The 27,142-nt window shown below is 36.9% G+C and overlaps 1 protein-coding gene across 1 annotated transcript; it reads right to left on the bottom strand.

The window, feature by feature from the left end:
- Window positions 1–602: 602 nt before the first annotated feature.
- Window positions 603–26,905, bottom strand: RASSF9 (Ras association domain family member 9; the record flags this gene model as incomplete). The annotated part of the gene is made up of 2 exons (XM_080613671.1): window positions 603–1,875; window positions 26,859–26,905. The coding sequence occupies 2 exons, from the start codon at window positions 26,903–26,905 to the stop codon at window positions 603–605; spliced, it is 1,320 nt and encodes a 439-aa protein (XP_080469797.1).
- Window positions 26,906–27,142: the final 237 nt, after the last annotated feature.

Here is a 27,142-nt window from a genome sequence, read left to right as displayed (position 1 = left end):
TAAAATGGGACTAAATGTTATTGAAAATATCATCCTGATAACTCAAAACTGAATTTAAATATATAGCATAAATGCATTGCATTCTTTTTGTCCTACAATATCTTAATTATTTTTTAACAGATTACATGTTCAATTATGTATTCCTTTACAGCAGCTTCATAGCAGTAAACTTCAGCTGAATAAAGCTAATGTAACAGAGCAGAAAATCAAGATGTCTAGTTTGATCTAATCTCTAATTCACATTCCTAAAAATTTGAGAGATGCAGAAGTGGACCCAAAGATTAAGCATATCAAATGTCCAGACTTTTGGTCCAATCCAGCCAGAATGCTGCTGTTTCATTGAGTATTGACATTACAAGGTCTGAACAGTCTGTCCTGATTTAGCAAAGCCAACAGTCTTGCACCTATTAGCAGTTAACCCAAGAGACTGCCCATGCATTTTAGCACAAGTATACTATTAAACACATAAATAGACACTGTATACTTTGCTAAAGCAGTGCATTAACATTTTGAAGGAGAGAACTTTCAAGACAACAAGTTTTATTAATTCTTATAAATATCCTCAAAAATATGATTTTTCATAAATGCGTGACTCTTTTCAACTATGTTGATAACAGTACCATGTCCCCTGAAGTTATTTCAGAGTCCTGACTGTGTGTAGAGCTGATTCCAGTGTCAGAGTCTGTATCATTTATGTCCAGATTAGTCACTCTATGAACAACGTCAGGAACAGCAATTCTGTTACTGGACATGACACTACCCTTGGATGGTTCTTCATTTGATGGAAGCCTAGTTTCAATGTTGTCTTTAACATGTAGTAAATTAAATTCTTCTGTAAGAAGTTCATATTCTTTTTCCTTCTTTTGAAGTAGCGAGTCCCTGTATGTAAGTTCTTTCTGAATGCAGCTCAGGTATGAGTTGATTCTTAGACCATCTTTCATACTTTTTTCCAGCTCACATTTTACACTTTCCAAATTTGTATTTTCCAGTTCACCATTAGCAGCTCCTTCTGTGCGAACATCATCTCCATTTTCTGTGCATGTACCATGTACCTCTCTTTCAATTTCAGCACACAGTTTCTCTATTAATTGTTTGTGATGTTTCAGTCTCTCTTCAACCTGTAAAATACCCTCACTTTTGCTCAAGTAGTCATGCATCTCTTTTTGATCATCTGGTCTACTCCCTTGCTGCTCAGCCTCACCTGGACTGATCATTAAATAGGAGTCCTGCACATAATTTTCTCCATCATTGGCTACACGATCTAGATGGAATTTTGCTTCACATTTTTCTATTTCCATATCTAATTCCTTCATTCTAAGGACTTGTTGATGAATAGTATGGTCTTGGGAAATGATTAGATGAATCAGTGTCTCCATATTATCTCTCTCTTGCTGAACACTGTCCTGTTTAAGCTTGGCCAGTTTCCGGAAAGTCTTCCTCACAATTTTCTTTTGCTTGTCTATTGGCAACATCTTCATGTAATTTGCTGGACTGAGCTCCCACTGTTTTTCTACATTTTGTACAACCTTAGCTTCAGCTGTCTTCCACAATGGAAATGAAAGGAAAGCATCTGACTTTACCAACACAAAATGCAAATTAGACTGCTCTTCTCCCCAGGCCTTCCAAAGTCTCAGGATCTTTGTCAAGGGAGGAAGTACTCGCTCTGAGCCTCTCCATTTTTCGACAATACAGTAATCACTTGGTTTTCCAAAAAGGACCTTTTTCTCTCCAAATGTTGCCTGATGTTCCTCAAGCAGTGCTTGAATCACTTCTGCGCAAGTTGTGCGCTTTGTAAGGCCACATACGATCTTCTCTTCCTGGCAAACCCAAACCACAATTTCTCTTTCATTTGAAGCCATGTCCTTGTTGAGAGACCTGGAAAACAAGAAAAGACCAAATATAAATTACATATCAACAGCATAGACTGTGCAAATAATAACTATAATTCTGATGTGACTACCACATTGAAAAATTCCAGTATTACTGTACAAGATAATATACTTGCTTAAATTACATGAAGAAGTCTCTTTGGATTAAGTAACATTTCAGCTACTGCTTTATTATTATTATTATTATTAGTCCAGCTGAATGGGAACCTCACACAAAATGTCTTTTATCAAGTTTAGGTTTTGTATGCTTCTTATAAGTGTGTATTAACAGCAAGTGATAAAATTTGGCAATCTGGATTACTTTCTAGACTGTTCCTTGGATAACATAACTTTCAGATCTGCATATCTGTTTTCATCACACAGACATTGTGCAAACATTTGTAAGCTCTTAATATCACTGACACTTCGGAAAGGAAGAATCATGCCTTTAAATATGCACTGAACATAGATGAACTAAGAAAAGATGATTGAACACCACCTAAGATAAAACAAACCTGATGATAGGATAAATCTAAAGCTCTTTTGACACACATGCACCCACACAAGCATAAACACCATTGTTTTCCACTGTGATTTTTCACTAACAAGTCTGAAGAAATTTGTTGCTTTTCCTGAAGTACCAAAAAGCCTGAATTCCAGTGAGTTGTGAGGGAATACCAGCTGTTAAAAAATACATATACAGGTCCATACTTTATAAGCTTTGTAATGATACAGAAATGCCACAAAATGTTAAAAAAAAAAAAAAAAATCCAGTTAAAGTGCTATTAATCTGACATTAACAGCAGCTGGTACTTCCTTATACATTGAGACATCCAAATTCTGGTGTCTAAGACCCTATTATGACTAACGTAGATGTCTAATTAATACAATCAGTGGAGCCTAAAGTGCAATTCAGCTGACCAAATGTCAGTTAACTGTTAAGTTTGTTTGCTGGACTGCCATGGGCTTACACTGGCAGAGTGGCCTTGTGGAACCTGTCCAAGATATTCTAGTCCTCTAGCCTCCACATGTATAATTTACTGCTTGCCCAAACCTGCTGATTTGCCTCTTGCCTGAAATGACAAAATAGTAAATTCCTTGAGGAAAAATGCATTTCACCGTGAATTTCTGGTGTCACTTCCAGTTCATTTTAATGAATAAGATTTAACTCAGCCTGACAGAGAAAGCTAGAGAATGAAAATAAGAATTCAGAAAATATTCAAAGGGCTCAATATATTTGTTTCTAGGACTACTTGTTTTCACTACTTTTCTAGTCTTCTGAGAAGCAGTAAGAATTAAGTTTTACTTTACTTAATTAGGGTTATACCCTATGATTATTAAAGCAATCCAACTTGTTTCTTTTCCTTAATTATTACACAACATGACAGACACACTGCAATCCAATAAATTGAACTATGATTGACTCAGCTCTAGGTGCCACTCTGACCAGGAGGCAATAATAGTCAGGAGACAGGAGACTGCAAATGAATGCTAATAAAATCTACACAGGTGAGTTTATTAGTATCATCGCACAGTAGAGCTCTGTCCAGCTACATTGCTCCAGGTCTTGGAACATTCCTCTGTAAAATCTGTGTTTTGTTAGATTACTTTAAGTAATGACATCATTTTCCCACTTCAATAGCTCCCTCTTACAGTCCACATTTTACAATAATTTTTTTTTTAAACTAGTGTTCAGAAGATTAATAACGTTTTCACAGACTACTTCTCAAAATAGTAAAGCTTAAGCCACAGATACAGAAAATGGCACAATGGCACAAAGATGATGTCAGATTAAATAACATTCCAGTATCTGAAAGGGACCTACAAGGATGCTGGAGAGGGACTCTTCACTAAGGACTGTAGTGATAGGACAAGAGGCAATAGGTTAAAACTTAAACAGGGGAAGTTTAAACTGGATATAAGGAAGAAGTTCTTTACTGTAAGGGTGGTGAGGCACTAGAATGGGTTGCGCAGGGAAGTTGTGAATGCTCCATCTGTGGTGGTGTTCAAGGTCAGGTTGGACAGAGCCTTGGGTGGCATGGTTTAGTGGGAGATGTCCCTACCCACGGCAGAGGGGTTGGAACTAGATGATCTTAAGGTCCTTTCCAACCCTAACTATTCTATGATTCTATGATTACTGTTAAGTATGTCACATGCTAAAAGGTCAGTATCTGTAACTGGGTTTAGGTTCACAGAATACAAGATGCTATAGAAATATTTTTTTCTGTTGACAGATTGGTAGTTAAACGAAACTTACATAGACAATTGTAACATAAGTCAGCTATGACTGTAAAATAAATCAGTATTTGTTTTACAGCACAGAGATAAAAAAAAAAACAAAGCCAGATAAGCTACAGACTTGGGTTCTATGTTAAGCATAATAAAATTACACAATAAGAAAGTTATTTCTAAATAAATTTGCATAATAAAATTATGCAAAATGAATTATCAAAAATACAGTGTCTCAAACCATGTTCAGTAGTGAACCATAACTGACCTAGAAACGAAACTGTATTACCAGTCATTGAATTTCAAGTTATAAAAGTACTGATCAAAAAAAAAAAAAAAAGAGCTTAAAAACATAAGAAATAGTGGATTGGGATTTTGAAGCAGTAAATTCAAAGCACGTCTTTCCTGAGGGTTTGTTTTTTTTTTTTGGTAATCAATAAATACGTTTCAGGGAATGCGTGTTATCTCAGTATTTTAGCATTCTTTCAAGAGTCTTATGCAATTTGGTTGCACATTGAAACTCTTCCAATTATTTTCTCATTCCTGTTTTTGGTTCATTGCCATATTTTCTCCCAGTCAATACTTTCAGTGAGTAACATTATGTGGGTTAAGAAGAACCTTACTATCTCTTTCCCTCTTGGCTCCTGTAAAGCTTTCTTATGAAGACAGTTTCTCCCTCTGAATCTTCAGATAAATCTGAAAAACCCTAGATACTCCATAATATTAGTGTACTGCTACATACTTTTGCTATACCCATTTTTTTACAGGGAATTGCCATAGACTTCAGCAGGAATTAAACAAGCCTCTGATGGAAATACACTATTGTAAAAGAATCTCTACAGGATTTCCACAAACAACATGGATATAAAATAACATTTTAGAATTACTGTTTCAATATATTTTCATTGTTTATCACCCCCCATTATTTTTTTAGTTACAATGCACCTGCCTACCCATACTTTACATTGAGCTTTTTTGAGAAGGATTCTTCTTTACTTTGTCTATAGTGAATTTGACATATTGAAATCTGTAACTAGTAGTAGCACTGCACTAATTTGTGCTCATGCAGGTACAAAAAGAAATTAAGTATCTTACGCATGAAAATATATACTTATAAATATATATATGAAAGTACAGCTTATGTAACATACAATTTGTAATTATATTGTCACCTTTTACTGAAAAGAAGAGAAGAAAAAAACAAGGAATTATGAATATCACAGTAATTCTTGGATCAAAACAGAACTGCAAAGTGCAAAATCTTTAATTATTTTTTTATGTGTTTGTTACAACATATCTTAATTTTTATTCACTAGCCTCATTAAATTTTTGATCTTTCTTTTTGACAGAATCATAGAATAGTTAGGGTTGGAAAGAACCTTAAGATCATCAAGTACCAACCCCCCTGCCATGGACAGGGACACCCCACACTAAACCATGCCACCCAAGGCCTCATCCAACCTGGCCTTGAACACTGCCAAGGATGGAGCATTCACAACCTCCCTGGGCAACCCATTCCAGTGCCTCACCACCCTCACAGTAAAGAATTTCTTCCTTATATCCAATCTAAACTTCCCCTGTTTAAGTTTGAACCCGTTACCCCTTGTCCTATCACCACACTCCCTAATGAAGAGTCCATCTCCAGCATTCCTGTAGGTCCCCTTCAGATACTGGAAGGCTGCTATGAGGTCTCCACGCAGCCTTCTCTTCTCCAGGCTGAACAGCCCCAACTTTCTCAGCCTGTCTTCATACGAGAGGTGCTCCAGTCCCCTGATCATCCTCTTGGCCCTCCTCTGGGCTAGTTCCAACAGTTCCATGTCCTTTTTATGTTGAGGACACCAGAACTGTTCACAATACTCCAAGTAAGGTCTCACAATAATAAAAAAGAGTTAGCAAGTCATTTATAAACTTACAATGCCATGGAATTCTAACACCTTCTAAAAAGAAAATCTAAAGTGTCCTTAATCATCTTCCACTAAAAAATGGTAAACTGATGTGGCCTGCCACTGACCTCTTTCTTAAGTAAAATTCATTGTATTATTCTTTAATCTTAGTTAATACAGACAGTAACAAACAAAAATAAAGCTTCAGCATCTCAGTCACAGCATAACAACTATTAAAGATTTGCTTTCAAGATGCAGGAAGATGCTAATACTAGGAAACATATTTTATTATACTGTGCTTTCCTCATAGAAGTGGAGAGCAGATTCTGCATGTGCGAAGCGGAATTCCTTTCAGTTAGGCACCTTAAAGTTACAATTTCAGTATATATTCACCATCAGTTTCTCCTTGTCATAAGAGGTGAATGGACCTCCAAGAACAAAGTCACCACAGCCTAAACCATCTATTATCATTGGGATGAATCCTCAAATGAACCTGTTTCTTTATTTCATTAACTACAAGATACCTATGTGGCCACCTTCCACTAAATAGCTCATTTTCAGGTAGCTAAAATCAGGTGACAGTAATCCAATTAGATTCTTATTTATTGTCAGGGAGAAATGTAATGAGAATGGTTCGGACAGCATTAGATGTCCTAAAGATAACTAAATGTGGGACCTACACATTCTTTCTTCATAGTTTAGTTTAGATACTCACTATTCCATTTGCTGCTCAATTTACTACTACCATTTATATGAAAATCCATTAAGTAATTTCAATACTAAGGAAGATGTGATGCAGTATGTAACTCCTCGTCTTGAATAAATGCTGGTCATTGATAGCAATTCTTTTTTTTTCCTTCTTTTTTTTTTTTTTTTTTTGAGATGCGGTACTGAAAATTACTATATTCAGCATGAAGATTTGCTTTTAGATGGTTATTTTAACAAAGAGGCAGGCTTCTCATTTTTACTCATTCCTTGACCTTCACATCCTACAGTTTTATAAAGGAAGCAAAAGAACTATCATATTTAAATAACCTATCAATTAATGAGTCTGTAATAGCTAAAGAGTGTTTCCAGCTTAAATGACTGGCTTTCATGTAAAACAGTTTCAGCTGTTTCAAAACTAGCTACGTAATTTCTTAACTTTATTTTTTCCCAAAAAAAGTTTATTGCTATTGCTGTAAGCAGGCTTTAAAGCGCTGAAAGTTTTAATTCTGGCTTAAATTCTTCTTTTTCAAGCAATCACTGAAATGTTCTACTTATCCATCTATGATTTTAAAGCCTTGCAAAAAGATACAATTTTACCAAGTGTCACTTGTTGCTCAGGAACAGACGGGAATTTAAGATTAAGAATGGTCAAAAGTAAATTTCCAATCTTGTTTGTTTGTTTGCTTGTTTTGATTGTTGGCTTTATGCCTTCTACTCTTTGCTTCTCTTAATGATAACCCAAAAAAACATTCTAATCATGTTACAGACCTCACACAAAGTCTTCATTAAGTCAGCACAGGCTGATTGTTGCATGTCAGATACACACTTTGTTAATTTATTATTCAGGCCTAGGGGAAGAAAGGTAATACATTCCAGCAACGCACAAACAAAACAAAAACATGTACTTATGCTGCACAAAGTCAAAATATGCGATACCTTAGATGCTGGAAGCAGTACTTTTGATTTTCATTAACTTTAAGGGATGTCCAGCACAAAAACACACATGATAAACGTAAATCTTTGACTTTCTAGAAAACTTTAACATTCTTTCTGAAAACGCTATATACAGTTTTACAATAAATCATGCCAATCAAATAAAAGAATCCCCCTACTTCATGTCTAGAAGATGCTCATTTCTGCTTACTAATTTCAGCAAACATTCTGTTGGGACTAGATTATGCACACACCATACATTTAGCAGCTTAATACAAAGTTTCTAAAATATCGTTGACACTAAAAGAATATTTTGTCTTTGCTGAGAAAAAAAAAAATAGCTAAAACTCTTCTCTCCCTTCACTGTAACAAAGTCTTTGCAGACTTTCACAGAAATGCAATTCCTCTCTCAACATTATCGTATTTCTTGACCATCCTTCTCTCTTGATCACACTCCTACCCCCCCAAAAAAAATGAAACCGAGCATTCAACTGAAAGATTTTGTGTTAGGAAGTGGATTCAAAACCTGAGATTTTATTGAAATTGAAATTATAGGGAATAAGAAATCTGTAGGCGAAAAAAAAATGGCACACAAAGCAATACATTAATCCTTTGCTTGAAAATGTATACAACTGCTAACAATTTATATATTTGCCATCAAAGAGTTCATGCTACAAAGCCATTTGTGTGAAATACCTTAGTCATTTTTTTCACCAATTTACTGAGGAAATAATGTTTTAGAATCTTAATTTTCAGAGATGGAAAAGATTTTACTTATTATGCACAAATTACTGTTAATCAGATATCATAAAGATTTATCTGTTACCACAGATGTTTGTGGATTGGAATATTCTTGTACTTCTTAGTATAATAATATCACCATTTTTCCTTTCATCATTGCATCTGCAAGTAGCACCATAGAAACATAGAATCATAGAATAGTTAGGGTTAGAAAGGACCTTAAGATCACCAAGTTCCAACCCCCCTGCCATGGGCAGGGACACTTCACACTAAACCATGTCATCCAAGGCTCTGTCCAACCTGGCCTTGAACACTGCCAAGGATGGAGCATTCACAACTTCCCTGCGCAACCCATTCCAGTGCCTCACTACCCTTACAGCAAAGAAATTTTTCCTTATATCCAATCTAAAATCTAAAAATAAATAAATTTAAAATAATCTGTAATTAATTATTATGTCAGAAGGATTGTTTCTGGTATTATGCTAGTACATGATATAACTAATCTAGTCTATTTCAGTGCAGAAAATGAATGAAATTTTTTACTCTTAAAAAAATAGAAGATTCCTTTTGTGTAAGTATAGCATAAACCCTCGCAGTAGCACATTTGAACATACAGTCTAATCTGCAGCAGATTAGATGATAATTGACTGGCTGCCACAAATGGGGTCCTCAGCTGACAAGAGCTCTTGTTGCTGTTGTCCTGACCTCCCTAGAGGAAGACCAAAGTGCTTCTAAACTTCTAAGAAACAAACGTCTACACTACGTCAATATACCACCCAGGACAATTCACTTCAATGAAAACCAGAAGTGGCTACGTGATGAACAGAAAAAAAAAAAAAAGGCTTCAAGAGAGAACTCTCCTGCTGCCTACTGCATCTTTACAATGAAGTCCTACAGCTTCAGTGCTTTCCTGTAGTACACTAAGAAACACGAAACTTTCAGGCAGACACAGGCAAGGTTGTGCTCTACGTGCCTCTCAGCAGGTTCTCCCTTCTTTCTCAAGCTGTATACTCCTAGTTCCTCACCAAGACATTCAGTGCCTCATCTCCTACCTGGCATATCACACAGCAAGGAACAGTTTCCGAGCCGAGCATGTTCAGTAACTGAGCCAATTGCTCTCTTTGGAAAACTTTATGACACAATGGCATAAAACATCCTGGGGAAACAAAAGAGATCTGCCACAAAAGCATTTAATAGCCTGGTGTTTTCAAGGACATGGTCTTTAAGCATGATGCAGGAGCACGTAAATCTGCCCACTTGGATTTTAACAAGTGTGTATTCGTGCTATGGTCTTGTCTTTGTTCTGCACCCAGAAATGTTTCTTCTATGTGCAAGGGCTCAGAGAACGCATGCCAGTTTCAAGCACTTGCTAATAACCTTATTATTGCTGTGTCTCAGATCCAAGCCATACCTACTTAGCAAAAAAATCTTATTAATTATATTTACTTGCTGGACATAAGGAGAGGCTGGTATTACAGGGATACTTATTTGACACAAACAACCTGTATTTATAGCATAGGACGTGCTACATGTCATTTGAGAGCTTCTGATGCTGGTTGCCATTAACATGTCAGGGTACATAAGAGCTAATTAGCTTATCAGTCACCACATTCCATTTAGAAATTGTAATATAAGATTGCTTTTATTATTTCTTTTTTAAAGTCTCAGTATGCTTTATATATATAGATATTTAAAATAAAAGCATATATGAGACAGTGGATAAACATTCTGAAAGAAAAGATCAAACCATGTTTTTGCTTTTGGCTCTGTGGGATTTTTATCTGTGCAATTTGCAGAAAAGTAAAGCTATTGGTACCATGTATTGCAGCCCTTGCTCGGAAAAGACCCTAACTTGATTTGATCCAAACAGATTTTTGACAGTAACTTTAAACATTAAAGATATAAAGAATAGTCAGCCCATATGAAAGTTAAGGTCAGAAGTATTTCAACCTTTCAGGCACAAGTGGATCATATTAAAAGTTCATGCTAACTTTATTCAGACTATTCACACTTAATCCATCTTTTTTCTCAATTTTCTGTCATCTTCTGCAAAGTCACTCAAAAAGCAATAAAGGCCAAATCTTAGTATGTCTCCTGCGTAAGTAGATTACATGCTTCTGAGTTTTCTAAGGGCAGCAATGAGGAATTATCTACTCTCTCACAACCCAGTGAAGCTGGAATTACTCAAAAGCCATGGGGATTCAAGACAGCCTATAAAATAACTACATTCCCATTCTCTATCCCTAAAAAACAGTATTAATGAAGGCACAGTTAATGTACATACCACGTAGGACATAAAATATCACACATGATATGTCAGAAACTCCTTCTTTCCTTCTGCATCACACAACAGCCAGGGCAACATCTAGCTAAAAAAAGTACCTATAGCAAGGCAGGACTGGTACCTTAACTATAGTAAGAATAAAACCCTTTGGTATAAAAATAAATCAGAGTAACCCCAATATTGCAGCATGACATGGAAAGAACACCACAGAACTTTTGGAAGAATTATTTTGTTTTCACAAGAAATAACTGATTTCTCTCTACCATCTGTTTCAGTACCCATTCAATGTTACTCTGATAAAGCTTCCTTCTTTAGAGAAATGTACATAGGCATTTATTTAAAATAAAGTTAGGCATTTAGATATTTATGTGACTTTTTTAAAAAGATACAGATATACACAGTATTTTAGATGTTCTAATTGGAACATTTCAGAACTCTGATACAAGAAAACAATTTAAACAAAGGCTATTATATGGTTCTATGGTTCTATTTTAACTAGCTAGGTACAAGACATTTCTCCTAACATAAGCTTACATTCATTTTGTAATTCCTTTTTAAATGCATAAATTTTTAACTTAGCAAGATTCCCATACTGTCAGGAAGCCTTTATGAAACATTTTAATTAGCAACAGCTGTTGAAAATTATGTTCTATATTAATTATCATTTGTGCACTTAAAACTGTAACTAGTTCTGTAAACCCTTCTGCAGAGGAATACCATCACCTCAGTTAGCTACTGTGCAAAATTTCGTGTGTTAGAATTTGGCAATGATCTGGTTGAAATTTCTGTTCATCCTATCATTAGAGTATGATAGTGCTCTAAGACAAATTTCTGTTAAATATTTTTTAATTGGAGTGGGATAGTACCTTTGTATCATAGAATAAATAACATGAAAGGTATGACATGTTTAAAAAAAAAATCTCTAAGGTAACTATTTTATTGTAATTAACTAATTGGCAGAGTTCTTGCTGACTTGAAATGTCAGATTTCAGTAAAAATCCCATGGGAAATCATGTGCTTCTTTCTAGTAACTGTACTGCTTTGACACAAGTGCTTGAACTGGGACCAATAGTTGAGAAAAATAAAAAAGGAAAAAAAGCCTGACAGTACTTACAACAGATTTAAAAGAAATAAAAGCAGCCAATATGTAGAATCAGCAAGTACTGGAAGAAATAATTCTGTCATCTGATAAGTAGATAGCAAAATTTTTACTATGTAGAAGATAAGAATTTGAACTAACTCAATGTTGTACTAACAGAAAGAAATAAAAGACATTGTAAGAGGAATTATAAACCTTGCTCACCAGATAAAAGTGATAGTCATGGTGGATTATCTTGAACACCCCTCTGCCCCCCCATTTAATACTGACATGACATTCTCAGTGGCTGATACTGTCTTGCAATATCTCATTTGCAAAGTCCGAATGCAGATCTTCAGAAGTCATCAAAAGGCCACTAACTCCTCCCCTTCACTTATTAGCTCTACCCTGCACCATATTTATGCTCCCAAACAACCTACAGGCAAGTGCAAAGGCTGCAGCCTCCATTTAGATGAGGACTGAATGTGCCCCTGCCCTTTTCTCCTTCTCTTCTTTCCCTAAGGGTTCACATTCTCTATAAACTAGATCTACACTTTAAATCTGCCTTCCTGTCAGACAAACAATCATTTCTCCACTGTATATTCAAAGTCATATTCAAAGTTGTTAAGTGTATACTAGTCAAAAAATGTTTGGAATTGCAGTGAGTAACATCAGCAAGTGTGCTGTGTACACAAAACAATGTGATGGGTAACACGTTCACTGTATCAGGTCTGTATTTCTGGTGGCCTGACACAGTGGAGATTTGAGAACAAGAGCGAGCTAGCTGTCCACCAAAATATTTTTACAAGATGAGCAACAATAACATTAACAATTTGCTTTACTGGGAAAACATGCTTTGATGGGTATATTGCAACTGATACTGAGGAAGCAGCTGTGATACAGGAGTGAAAGACCCAGGAAAATCTCCAGAGCCAAAATAAACACTGACATATTCGGCGGCAATAACTATTCAGACCATGATGGGAGGAACAGGAAGGTGGGTATTTTCAAATTCCTGTGTTAGGAAGCAACATGCAAAGTTTAGGAATATCAATATAGCAAAAGTTGCACCTTGATTCTGGACAGCAGGTAGCTCTTGCTAGTTGGAAAAATGAAGATACCAGTGGTAGCTTTTATCTATCACAAGAATTTTGGTACACTGCAAAATACAATTTTCTATATTTTTCCTGTGTCTATTTAAATACCCATGCATATTTAAGCACTGGTTATACTACACAAATTTTATGGGGCTCCTATTAATAATTTACAGAACATGTCTAAAATTCCATAATTTTCAATAATAGAGGGAGCAGAATCATTTATAGCTCATTTATAACATAGGCTTTTAAACAGTTAGAGCTGCTATTACAGTTAATAGAAATCTGGTTTATCTAACTTCTCCCATTAGAATTTTCATAACTGCCTTTTAGAAACACCCTAGTTGTTCATGACCTTTTAAGATCAAAGAACTGAGGGGAATTCCAAGAGTTGAAAGCAGGATTTTTGTTGTTGTTGTTGTATCAAATTCAGTTCAGCTTTTGTTGAAAAGCAAACATATACTATTTCCCTCCCCTGGGTTTGTTGACATATTGCCCAGTGAAAAAATAAACACAAAGCATTCCAAGGTTGGGGCTGGACTGCCAAAACACGAACAAAGCATACTTAGACCAGTGACAATAAGATAGGTTGAATAATGGAGCAAGATACAAACAAGGAAATAGTAAAATTTCATGCCACTTTTCCAATACTCCTTGGGAAACAGAAGTCTGGGATGGTTACCTTCTTGTGAATCATTATACATAGTGCATGGCTCAAACAATTCAGTATACGTCTTCTCTACTCCTGGTGGCTCCGTGTGAGGCAGATGTTAACCTCATTCCCAATGACAGGAAAGGAAGTCCAGATAGACTTGGTTTATTTTCATGAATCCTCAAGCTGCTTTGCTCAGCAAAGCATCCCTTCCTTATAGTCTTTCCCTGATAGCTACCTACTGTAACTATTTCTGTAGCTGCTCTTACAGCACCCTGTGGTGAAGTTCAGAGTTTGGACACAGTATTTCATGATTCAGAAAAGGAATGTTGTAGAATCAGTATTTTTATCTTGTTTTTAAAACACCCCAATACTCACCAGACCCATCCCCAAAATATATAAAATTATTTACAAAATTACTACCGTAGCTAAGTGGTTATCCTAAATATTATTTTTTTACTGCTAAATCTAGTATTATAGGTTACCAATTTCATGATTTAAAACATAATGAAGAAATTTAGGCAATCTGGCGTCTACCTGACATTCCCTTCTTCTTGCTTGTGCCAGCTCTGTTAGTTTATCCAGAGGGTTTCAAGCTTGATAAATTGGCAGGAATATAACCAAGAAAACAAAAATGAAAATAAAGTTGTTATTAATTGAGCAGTGAGTAGTGCTCCCTGAGTTGGGTTCTACAGTGTTGAGTGAGAACAGTACCAGTGCAAAAGAAATGGCAGAATGGCCAGGAGCCTGGAAAGGGAGCTTAGGACTGCTTTCAGTGCAACAACAAGCCTTTAGATCTCTTCAGCCAGCTCATCAAGCATCACCTTTTCTTAATTTTTTTTACCTCTAATGATTTTTCAAAATAGCTTCTTTTGTATATCATAAATCCTAGTTTGAGCATCACTTTACAGTTTGCCATGAGTGAGAAAGGCAGGGTGGGCTTTGATTTTCTTCTCTGTTATTGCAATAAACTTTACAGAAAGTGAACCACCCCACTTTGAAACCATACTGTACGATCTTCCCTGTTTAATTTGCCTTCATTGAATTATATTGAAGATGTCATCTCAAAATGGCTTCTATTAAGTCCTCATTTACTGCCCCTTTTAAAAAAAAAAAAATAAAATTTCTCCCTCAAACTTTCTGAAAGGTAATTCAGTGACAAATGTGTTCCATTACTTGCAGTATTTGAAGAGCTGAAAGGAAAAGATGATGAGATGATGAAGTGGACTTTTAAACAATTTTCATACTAAGGAGCTAAATTGAGTACTAGATACATAATTATGCTAACAAGAGGAATAGACATAAATCTAAAAAAAGAAACCTGAAGCATTTTAGTGTCCTTGACAATGTGAGAGATTTGTGCAGTTTACGCTTTCATACTTTCAAGTAATTTTCGAAAATTGCTTATCAATGCATGCTTCAATATGAAGTTAGTCAGACACAAGCTGATAGCGTCTCTGAAATACCACCACATCCTCTCTGAAGAAGCTACTGAACAAATGAAATAAATTGTTAACCTTACCGACTGTGCTTTACACTAGTAATGGATATGCTAAAAAAGGGCACAGGAGCCAGCTGAGCAATACAGGTACGGAAGGCAAGAAGGAAGGAATTGCTGTCTGGAAGCAAGGTTAACATTGGATCATAAAGACCAAGAGTAATGGGAAACTCACTGGACTAATGCAAAGAAGAAAGTGTAGGTAAAGAGATACAGAGAATGGTGTCCAGTAGAACACACACACAATTTTTAGCTGTGAGAAAATGGAGGAAGCTGACTGCAGAGGAAAGACATTCCACAACTCAAAAAGTCCTGTGAACCTTAGAATATTTAAATGGTCATGACTTAAGCCTCCAAACTGTTCTAGAACAGAGACAATGAGTACAAAATGAGTTTCCAGCTAGGGTCACCTGAAGAGGCTCTTAGCCATGTCAGTTGTCCACCACTAGAGCTGAGCTGCTTGTCTGACCTCCAAACCACAAGTCATGATGAATGAGACTATAAAAATAAGGGCCTTGTTAAACCATCTAAGATAACCCACTTGAATGTGATTGAACAGTTTAAAAAGAAATCATTCAAAAGGCTGATACAGCTGAAAGGATGGTAATCAAAAGATTTGTGATGAAGAGTGGTAGCACACATGGGCCAAAACCCTGCAGTCGGCATAGCTGACACCAAACAAGCCCAGGTGTCTGTGGCCAAAGACTAAGCTAGGCCCAAAAAACAATGGGGACAGTTTTCCAAGCCACATCTATGGCAGGATGGTGATGATGCCAAAAGGGCTATGACACCAGAAAGACACTGCAAACTAGTAGTTGCCTTTAGTTCACAGAAAGTCAGACTGAGTCAACATTCAAATTAATCCCATGTTTCTTTACAGAAAGTCAGACTGAGTCAACATTCAAATTAATCCGATGTTTCTTTATTTCACATATCCAAATGTGGGTATCCTTTCAACATATAAGCAATTCAGACGACTTCATAGCTCAGGGAGGATAAAAAGGCAGTTTACTTCTTAACAAGGCACTTCATAGGCTGAATGGATACCACAGTGACAGCTGAATGAAGACATTTTTCCTTCTGCCATGCAAACAACTGTGATGTTTGGAAAAATATACATATTTAGCATTCTTCTGTGACATGTTCACATTCTGTTTTTCACTTCTGACTTTTAAACTACCCTTGTATGTACCCAGTGTTGTAAAATGTAGAAGCATATATATATATGCATACATATACTGCATATATATATATTCAGTCTATGGAAGTGGCTATTTCTGCACGTACTGTTTCTATATACTATAATTTGGGGGTTTTTTTACTTGCATGAAGTATAATATATTTTATTGTACTTCACATGTAGATGATACAGGTTAGATCTATAATAGGGTATGCGACAGTATATCTTATGTGCTTATACAAACACATTATATGATCACACAACACAAACTGTCACATATTCCTTTACACACTAAATATATGCCTACCATGCACAAATGCTTCAGCAGAACAAAATAAGCTTAAGTTGCAGTCAAGTACTCAAAGATTTGAAGCACTGGTGTTAAAGCTTTCCATGCTACTTGGTTCAATAAAAATTAATTTCATTCAGCATACCCAAAGCAAGGTGTGTTCTCTGTATCACACTGGACCTCTGCCTCACTTGAATGCATACATGAGGCAATAGGCAGTTTTGCCAGAGCCATAGAAGATACTGAGGTATTGCAGGTACTAAGTCTTGAAACTTTCAGGTGTCCTCCCCACTGCCCTCTTGGACACCTAAACTTCCACATAAAGCGTTATGGAAGAGTTCAGCTCATAACAACAGGATTTGCTGACATCAGCAAGCTCAGGAGGAACTGACGTAAATTATTCAGAAACATGAACAAAAGGGCAGGACTTAGGTACTGTTAGACTACATTCAGATGTTCACTGCGTAAAAAATAAAATATCAAATTAGAACAGCAATCAAAAGCTGGATCCTCTTCTGAATCCTTAACTTTTTCTGGATTACTGTAACTCGTATGAGCCAGCACAAAATGGAACAGCTACAACACCACCAAGAGAATTTTTAGTTTAAAATAACTTGACAGGACATACTGAGGATGCCAGTGTGGGCATCTCACAGGGGCGTTCTGGCTACCAGAGCACCTAGCTGCACTTTGTGCGTTGTTGTACATGCTCTGAAGAGGGCTATTAGATGGGATCTCATGGCTGAAAAAGCTGAAAGACTGCCTTTTTCTTATTTTTGGTAAGGTGTGAGGGATGCACATGACTGCAAGATTTTCAGGACCATGTAGGACAAGCTGGGAATATAGGTGGTCCAGGAGTGCTGCCAGTAAAAGTGCTACTTCCTCAGCTTTTAATCATACTTTTGTGAATGTCAGGAGTTTTTAAAGCTTGTATTAAGTGACTACAATGACATTTAGCTACTAAAGTCTCCTTCATAAAGCTAGTCCTTATTACTTAGATTTGTTCAGTGTGTGTCTATTTTTCATCTCTCCTACATATGGTACTACCTTTTATATCCTTTACCCGTTGTTTTAATTTAATCTTCTGCTGCATGCCTTTTACCACCAGATATTATATTGCTTCAGAAGCTGACACATTACTGAATTTATCTCCACACACACTCTTGCAGGGAGAGAACTCTCTTTTGCAAACCAAAACTCAGAAAGATTTGGGCCAAAGCTATCCACTTGTTTAAATTCCCATTCTAGCTAACTAAATTGATACCTATAGAGATGTCCAAAGCAGGACATCCATAAACTTCCTTTGGTCAGTCATACTGCAAAACAGATTATAGGACATTGAATTAGCAAATGAAGAACAAGCAGTGAGTAACCACTTTTGTAAACTGTGGTTTATGTGACTTGCTCAACATCACATAGGAATTTTGTAGCAGGGCAGGGAAGACATCCATGCTATTAAGATGATTCTCCCTTAATCATACATTATCCACCTGTAATTCTGCTCTCCATTCACTATTCCCTTTTTAATTTCTAAAATGAATGGTACAAAAGATGTTTAATTAGGTGCTCTACAAAGTCTGAGCATGCTCCATGAAGATCTTCCCTTTGAAAGTGATTGGGGTGGAGCACATGTCATTTACCTTAAGCTATTTAAAATGCAGATGTGTAGTCAAAAGATAATTTTCTGACCTTCCTCTGTAATCAGTGGCATAAGATAGGCACCTCCAAAAGGGTGACTAATCCCATACTGAAAGCCTGTCTAAGACTGAATGAATTGCCCTGTGGAAGTGTTTAGATGTATCCATTAACTACAAAGACTACCTAGATGACTAGATACCTATATGTCAAATGGCTCAAGTTGAGTAAGATGAAGCTTGACTTTTGTGTTTTAAAGCGTACCTGAATCTTATGAACAGTATGAGTGCCAGTAAGAGCAAGTACTGTGAACATCCACAACTGCAATTCCAAAAATAACCCAGATCTTTTGTCTGACACCTGTGGTGGCTTTCATGGGTAAATAAACATGATGAGTTTTCTACCTAGACCTTAAAATATCAGAAGGCTGGGAAAGTGCAGTAAAGTCAATACAAATCCTAAATTATTGTTAGAAATCGGGATTTGTACAGAGCTTTTCAACAAAACAGGATATTAAGAACAAAGTGGTCCTGAGAGGTAGATGTAGCAACCAAGTCAAACAGTATACTTAGTACCTCATCAATCAGTACAGAGGAAACCTCTCAACAGGTAATGTCCAAGTGAAACAAAAGTTCAGAACACCAGTTTACCAATTATGAAGCCAACAGAAACAAAATCAGCTGAAAATCAACATATGATCCCTGTTTGATTAATGAACAGAATCTGCTAACTTTCTGTGTCAAATGAGGCATGCTTTGTGTCATAAAAACAGTGCCTCAACCATTGCTCTGAAAAAATCTGTAGTTTAAAAGTGCTTTCACTGTGGAAACAACCCTCTGTAGAAATAATCCTTTTGAATTTGGAGGAGGCTGGGGAAAGCAAAGTCAGGTGTTCCACATGGATGAAGGAATCTACTAACACAGAGCAAATTGCAGGTTCAAGACCAAAGGACAGACTCTTAAAAATTAGTAGTCTTCATTCGACTACATTATTCCACTGAGGTCACACATCCTTACATGTCAAAGTAAGGCAAACATATATATACCTAACCAAAACAAAACTTAGCCTAATAGATTATTACATTTTTATAAACCTGATTTTGCCCTGAAAGATGAGAATACTATGGTTTTGCATATTTATTTTGTTTTGTCAATTGTGTATTATTAAAAGGAGAACAAAATAAATATTTGTGCTTTTCAACAGAGCTGATCATATTTTTCATTATAATGGGAAATACATAACTCAGAATTCTGTACCATAATGACTGAGAACAGACTGGGTGGAGAATAAAGAAAGCAACTTAACCAGAGTGAGAGTTTTGACCCTCAAAATAGATTAATTATATTTATGTGTTTCATTCACAGCAAATATCTGCCCTCTGGTATAATATATATATATTTCTCCTATCATTACTCTGCAGCTGAATGTGGAAAAGCAAGCAAGCAAACAAACAAACCAAAAAATAATAATTAAAAAAATAAAGACCAACCCAGGAAAACAGAAGTTTATATCACCTCTGAGATTACAACATAAGAAATAAGCTGGTAGCCTGGTTTCTTCTAATGCTAATGCTCAAAAAAATATATGTCTAGCAAGCACCTATGCTACAAATGAAATGATTCAGCTTGGCAAAGGCAAACATGTACTCAGGCAGACAGGAGTGAGAGTGAAGTAGGAAAAAGCTGGTGAAAGAGAAACATCTTAAAAAAGAGTGCATCTGAAAGGTATGCCCAACTTGCACTGGAAAATTTTCTTTCAAGTTTAGTGTCTTTTATTCCTCTCCACAAAACATCAAGAATTAATTTTAAAGCATTCAAAATATAATTACATTACAACCTTATTGTCATCATCAGTGTAAACCTTCCTTTCTGATTTTTGGTTTCAAAAGTTAACTTTCCTTATGTTTACCTCACAAAACCACCTCAAAATCTCATAAGATACACATGACATTTTTTTGTTTATTTCCCTTTCTGTGAGGTTACCAGCCTTCTCACACACTGTTTTTAACATCATGAATAATTTTAGACCACTTAAAATTACTCAGTGAATCATGTAACATTAAACCTAAGCAATCCACAGCATATTATCATTTTCCTGCATGGCAGCCAACTCTAGTGAACTGTACAAAAACTAGAAACAAGGAACTCCCAGATTTTACTCACACCTCTCTCACTAACTGGCTTTCATACTCTGCACTTCTACAGATTTTACACTGTTTAGTCATGCCTTACTTATTTTCCTGAGGCGTGTAAATATTATCACCCAAATTACAGCTAAGGAAAACTAACTATGCTTATCGGTTGTCTGAGGTCAGAAACAAGTCGGTATCATTATCACTATTACAACACGTGCACCTTAAGTGCATTTCTGGATAGGTCGAGACAGGAAAACGCAACTAGTGGTTCATTCTGGTGTCTATTTGAGGCAAGTTCCAGAAAGGTGCTCAAAAATGTTTTCTTTTTGACAAGGCTGCTCAAAAAATGCAGCTTCTAAATATCACTAATTAGCTCTTGATTTTTATATTTATGTGTTACACATAAGCATGAGAAGTAATTCACGAAAACACCTCATTTTTACTGCAAGAATTTTGCAGGTCCATGGAAAAATTACAACCATGGAAGATAAAATGCCATCACCAGAATTTGCATTAAAAATGTACTGCTATTAGTTCTAATTTTTTTCCACTGGGAGACATAGGCATGGAATAGTTGATGAAGAAAAAAAGACCAGATGCAAAGGGATCTCATAGAAATTCTTAGACAATTCTGCATGACATTTGTTTGTAATATGCTGTCTTACCTACCTGAAAATTACACTGAACTACAGTACCTACATTCTATAGAGGATGTTTCTGACCTTTGTTACACAAATAAATCTAGTAATTTATTTTCTCCTCTAATTCCATTTGCTTGGTCACTCTTTTAGTTCATCCTGAAGCCATTTGACTCTTATCAATTGTGTCCTGTGGGATACTTGGGGAATTGCTGGCACAGTAACACTGCAGAAGACAAAAAAGTCACCATCTTGAGAGTATCATAACACATCTAAGAAACAACAGAAGTGACAATAATAGCTCAATTACCTATGCACACCACCGGGTACCAACATGTCCAAGCTTCTAGGCTTCTCTTAATGTACGGTCTCAAACAAAAAATTTATCCTGCATCATCCTTTCTGTCACCATTAAGGATTTATCTATATACTGAATACAGATGTTGGATGAACTAATTAAGGCTTATACAGCATGGGTGATGTTAATGCTTGCAAATAAAGATGTTTAGGACTATAATTTCAATTTTTTATTATTATATAAAATAAACAAAACAAAAAAGATTTTCTGAGCACAGGTCAATCAGGAGGTATTACTCTGTGATTATCACTGGCTTTTATTAAAGTCTTATTTTTTTATGACTTTATTAAAGTTATTAGAATTTTTTAAAAATCCATCTGAAAACTTACATCTCTCTACTGAAATCATTACAGATTTAACAACATCTGAGTCTTTTCTCTGCATGTAAAATGCTAATTATTCATCAGTAAAATAGGTATTCACGACTGACCAGCAAGATTTTCCCTCTGCATCACTATAAACATGTTTCTGTGTCTGAAATGTATTGTCTCAGCCTGACTCAACATTGCATTAGTGTTTCAGATTAGCTTCAACTTAACCTAAGTAATGCTCTTTCCTTAGATGGTGTAGTATTACACACATCTATTACTCATTTTATTTACTTCTTCAGAATGAAACTGCTGTCTGTCCTCCTGGAATAGTAGATAATTAACTCTTTAGAAATAAGGTTAGTGTTTCGCTAGACAAAAAGTGAAGCGAACAAATATATACGAAGATTATTAGAAAATGTATGCAACCATTTTGACCCCAGAGACAAAACTAACAAGGCAGACCAGAAAAGAAATTGTAGTGTATGAACTCTGGCTCAAAAAGGAACAACTTCTTTGATAGCTCACTAATACACCTCACACTCAAGGAAAAAATACGGAGAAGAATGTGTTCCACCATTTCCAAAAAGGCACCATCTTTTAAGCCTAAAAGTTTAACTCAGAGAGCACCACTGATTCTAAATAAGCTTTTAGCTACCCCCTCCAACATACATACCAAATGCCTGGTAGTCTTGAATCAAAAAGCACCTTTATAGCTTCATACAGACTTTTATCCAGGTATGCTCATTCCACAGGAGAAGTATTAGACATCTCATATGATCCCATGAGACTTACAGTGTAGGTCATACACAGTTCATTCAGATAAGCAGCTGATCTCCAAGAGCTTTTGCAGTCAAAACGTAAATGCTGAGCATTTTTAGTTTTGCTTCACTAAGGCTTAAAATGTACAGCAGTACTCAACCGTGAAGCAGTAGAGATGTTCAGAGTAACACTCAAATCACTGTGCTAAATAGGTGTGATGAGAAATTACTGGCAAGAGGGAAGGAGAAGGGGAGGGAACATGATAATGCAAGGTCAGTATCAGGTAGATGAAGTCGTTAATCTAATTCATTACCCTGCACTGTAATATAAAACCTGAGAGAACTGAATATTTCTCTCACTGGAGAGGGGCCTCTGTCAGGACAGGAAAAATTCCCTCTACACCTCTATATCTGTACACATGAATGGATATTATATGGTCTTTCTTTCTGCTGCTGAACCAGAAACGAACTGATTCAAGAGAGGCAGAATAAAGAGTAGGCAAAGTAAATCTTTGCCTCCTATACAGAAACACTATGCTAACTGCTGTGGCAACAAGTTGTCAGTAAAAGATGGGGGAAAAAAAGACCAACAAAACAAACAAAAAACCAACAACCAACCAAAACCAGAAAACAACAAAACCCACACACAACCAGGAAGGAAAAGCAAAAGCAAAAGCAATAAATACATTTAAATAGTAACAGATTTGTAACACAATTGTTTCATCATCAAACAGTACCCTGGGTTCAAAAGTGTGGTATGTCAACAGAGCATACAAAGGATTATGGCAAACTTAAGACCAGCATGAATTACATGGGCAAAAATTATTTCTCAAGCTATTTGCGTCTAATAGGACAACCCTACAGCATCAAGGACAACACCTATGTGAAGAAGACACATTATTGAATTATTGGAATCCTCTCCCTTTCAGTTTTCTACTTCTCTGGCTATGACTTGCATGGAACAGTACAACTTTTACAAATTTAGGTAAGGTTTATGTGAAAAATCCAAGGACATGCCCTCAATGGAAAAAATAGACAGCTTGCTTGGTGTGAGATCACTGGGCAGATATGACAATGGTAAAACCAGATATCCTTGAGATGATGGGTGACCTTTAAAGTATTTAAATGAACCTAAAGACTCATTCTCAGAAGTAACCAAATCTAGCACCCAAGAGCAAAGAAGTCCTAATCTTACAGAAAATCAATGGGGTGTAAATTCCTGTTTTACTTAGCAACCAGGAAATTGTGTACAATGTGAAACCCTGATGCATAAACAGTGCAAGTATATATGCTTTGTATTTGTTTCTCATATACGGTTAGGGAGCTGTTCTGTCTCTGTGCAGTGCAATGTGTTAGACCAATACTAAACCGTATCTGCAAAGAACTCAGTGCCACTTAATCTTTGGCTGAGCATTTCCTCACATCACCACACTTCCAAAGTGTGATGTGAGCTGAGCATTCCTCACTCTTCCAAAACCCAGCAGAATAAATCTCCTTGAGTTTATTAACGTTATGGAGGCTTACTGCTGCAAGAAACTGTCCTTTTTCCTTTATTGCCTTAGAAGGTACAGCCTGTCCCTGCATGAGCACATTTGGATTAGCAGGTGGGTGGGGCATGTCCTTGCTACCTTTTGGGTGTATTGTTCTACAAGGGACACATTAACAAGCACATACACCCTCTGGGGATTATGATTATTTCTGGTTGTCATAGGAGCTCAAAGAATAGCTCTCAAAAAAAGGTATCTGTCATTCCCTTTCTGACCAAGAAAAATAGGTTGAGGCCATATTCCTAGCGGCTTCCCTTCTGAAATCAAATCGGGGCTATCTCTCTGCATGAGGAAGATTTCAGCAACCCAAGAGAGTAATACCGACCAAAGATTTTTCAAATACTAGAAACAATGCAGCATAGGTTTTGTCTTTCTGGTGTTTAATTTCAGTTTCTGCCTCTAAAGGCTAGTGGCATCACAGCTACATCAACATCTACCACTTGCTCAAATATCTCATACACACCAATGTACTTAAGAGTAACCTCTTCATTTAAACTCCTAGATCTTAGAGGTAGAGACTGACATTTCATTATCTGGATATGAAGAGTCTACTGAGAAACAGGGTTCTGATCTGAAACCTCTGGCAATGCTGCAAGACAAACATTAATCACACAGGTGTCATCTAGTTATCTGAGAAAATGACTGTGATGCCTTCATTTTCTTTCTGGCTTTTCTTCCAACTACCTTTGTTGCCTTGACTTAGCTTTGTCCTCCTCCAGTAAACACAGATTTTATCCCTCATTTGCTTATCTTATAACTCACAGGAGTTAAATTTGCATGTATCAAATGGTGATTTAAAACTTTCAGTAAAAACCAAAAAACCTGAGCGTCTCCAAAAAGATGGAGAAGCGCTAGACCTAATAAACAAAGCAGCAGATTAAAGATATATGTATATCCCTTTTGGTTCCTCATGACCAGTAGGTAAACTAACAGAAGGTAATGAGCCAGAAATTCTGATTCCCCACCTACTGCTCTAAATACAGCCAAGGATTTTAAGCTTACCTGAATTTTTTTTCAAGGTTTCAAATAAGTTTACAAAGAGAAAATTATAATGAAAAAAGAGCTCTTGGGCAGCTCTTTAATTCTATTACAAGATCCTTTTACTAAGTACATAAGCAAAGTTTAATTCTTAAAATTCAGTATCAAGAGCTAATATTAATTTAAATATTTGAATAGATAATAACGCATCTTATGAATTATTTAGTTTGCATTGTTCTTGACCCTCTACAGCCCATTTCTGTAGTCACAAGCATTTCAGACCCTTCTTATTGCCACACCACCTCTCCCCTCTGCCATTAGAGGTATTAATATATTTTTTTGGGGGGTGGAGGAGACGGGTTGGGGAGGAGTGTGAAATGAGAAGAAAGTGCTAGATGTTCACAGTAATGGTTCCTTTGTTATTTTAATTTTTATTGCCTATTTAAAGCTTTGGATTATGACATTTTTCCTGAGGAAAAAATGTCACTTCAGCAAACACAGTGAGATTGATGCGATTACTATGAAGATATTTTACATGTCCAAAAGAGAAACAGTTTCACCGTTGAAGAGAGTGGAACTGTGCTTTGTGAGTTAACACAGTTATTCATGTACCTGACAGCAGTAGCAAAACTTCTATTTTAATACTAATAAATTTATGGCTCCATGTAAAAGTAATTTCATGTAAAAGTTCATGTCCACCTTTCCAGACCTTCTAAACATAAAATGGCCACATGAGAAGTACATCAAAGCTTTCCTGTTTCCAGACACATTAGCAAAACACAGTTTAATCAGTAACCTACAACATTAAAAATTCTTAAATAGTACCCTGTTTTTTAAACTTTGACTGAACATGAATCAGTCCTTCTGATTTATATTCCATATAGTATGTTAATATTTTCATAAACACCCCACCCCCCGAATAACTTCCAGTTTATCTAATGGGAAAACCAAAAGCCAAACTTGAAAAAACCCAAGACATTTTTACAAGACCTTTTAGGGTTAAATTATATTCCCTCTGGAAAACATTTTCTATTGCATACCCTTAAATACGAACTAAATTCCAGTGGAGAGCACCAGTCAAAGCGGGGAACAGATTATGAATGATTTCTGAGTTTCTCTCTGAACCAAAATCTCAAGGACCATCAGTTAAACCTTAGCTACGTGGGTCCGGCCACTGTAAATTCCACAGGGTCCAAGCAAATTTACCTCACTCCAAGAACATTTACTCTTAAAACATCTCGTGCATCCTAGCACTTAAAATGATTACATAACCCCTTTTCTTCTTTTTCCAGTCGCTGTGAGTGGCATGTGAAAGCAAACACGGCTTGAGGAGCGAAGTCCCCATAAAGTAACTTCGCAGGAGCCAACCCACGGACCACAGCTGTCACCCCGATTATTTTCCTAAGCAAAAACCTGTAGGCAGGCAAGTCCATCTCACACCTAAAGCTAACCAAAACAAAAAGCATCCCCCCAGCCCATACCTGAAGACCATGCTTTCCCACCTCCCAGGCTAATAGCCAGCGGACGAATTAAGGGGCTGATCCTAAAGGGTTGCGGGGGGGGGCGGGAGAGGGAAGCGGACAGCGGGGGGCTCGGAGCCCTGCCCGCCAGGACCCTCCCAGTATCCCCCGGCTGCCCACACTTGCCGCCTCAGGCAGGACCCGCACACCGGCGCCACGGGCCTTTCCTCTCAGCCCCGGCCGAGTCTCACTCACCTGGTTACACAGGGGGCTTCCCGTGGCCGTCTTGGTTTAGACTGGGGAGGTTCAAAGTCAGGAAAAGCTACCGTCCCCTCACTGAAAATACTGACCAAGATTCAAAAGAGCCAGAGCGAAGAGGGAAGAGAAAGGTCCAGGGAGGGAGTAAGATGGGGGGAGCGTTTCTTGCCCCCATAGACGCCGACCCCACTCACAGGTGAGCCCCGAAGTTACAGCTCCCGGGAGTGGCGTTAGTCCGGAGAAACACATTCTCCCCTCAGAACCCCACATACACAAAAAAGTTTAAAAGAAATCCATCCCACACCACCCTCCCTTTTCCTCCACGTACCCACACACTTTACCTGTTTCTATGACGGGCTTTTAATAAATTCCTTCCAAAGGGAGCCATGATCCCAGCGGCAGAAGCATAACATCAACGATCCCCAAACAATTCGAGGGTGTTCCCTTCTCCCCTATTTTTTTTTCCCTGAGCGCCTTCCAGCTTCTTAATAGTCACTGAGCGTAGCGATGAGCTGGAAGTTGTGCAATTTACTGCTAACTTTGAACTCCGGCTTGTTGCTGCTGCTGCACCTTTGGAGTCCTGCCCAGCTGCAAACTTGAAGGAGGCGTTTAGGAGCAGGAAAAC

The sequence above is a fragment of the Psittacula echo genome (assembly GCF_963264785.1).
Source record: "Psittacula echo genome assembly, chromosome: 1".
NCBI lineage: Eukaryota > Metazoa > Chordata > Aves > Psittaciformes > Psittacidae > Psittacula > Psittacula echo.
This window is presented reverse-complemented; position numbering and strand designations above follow the sequence as displayed.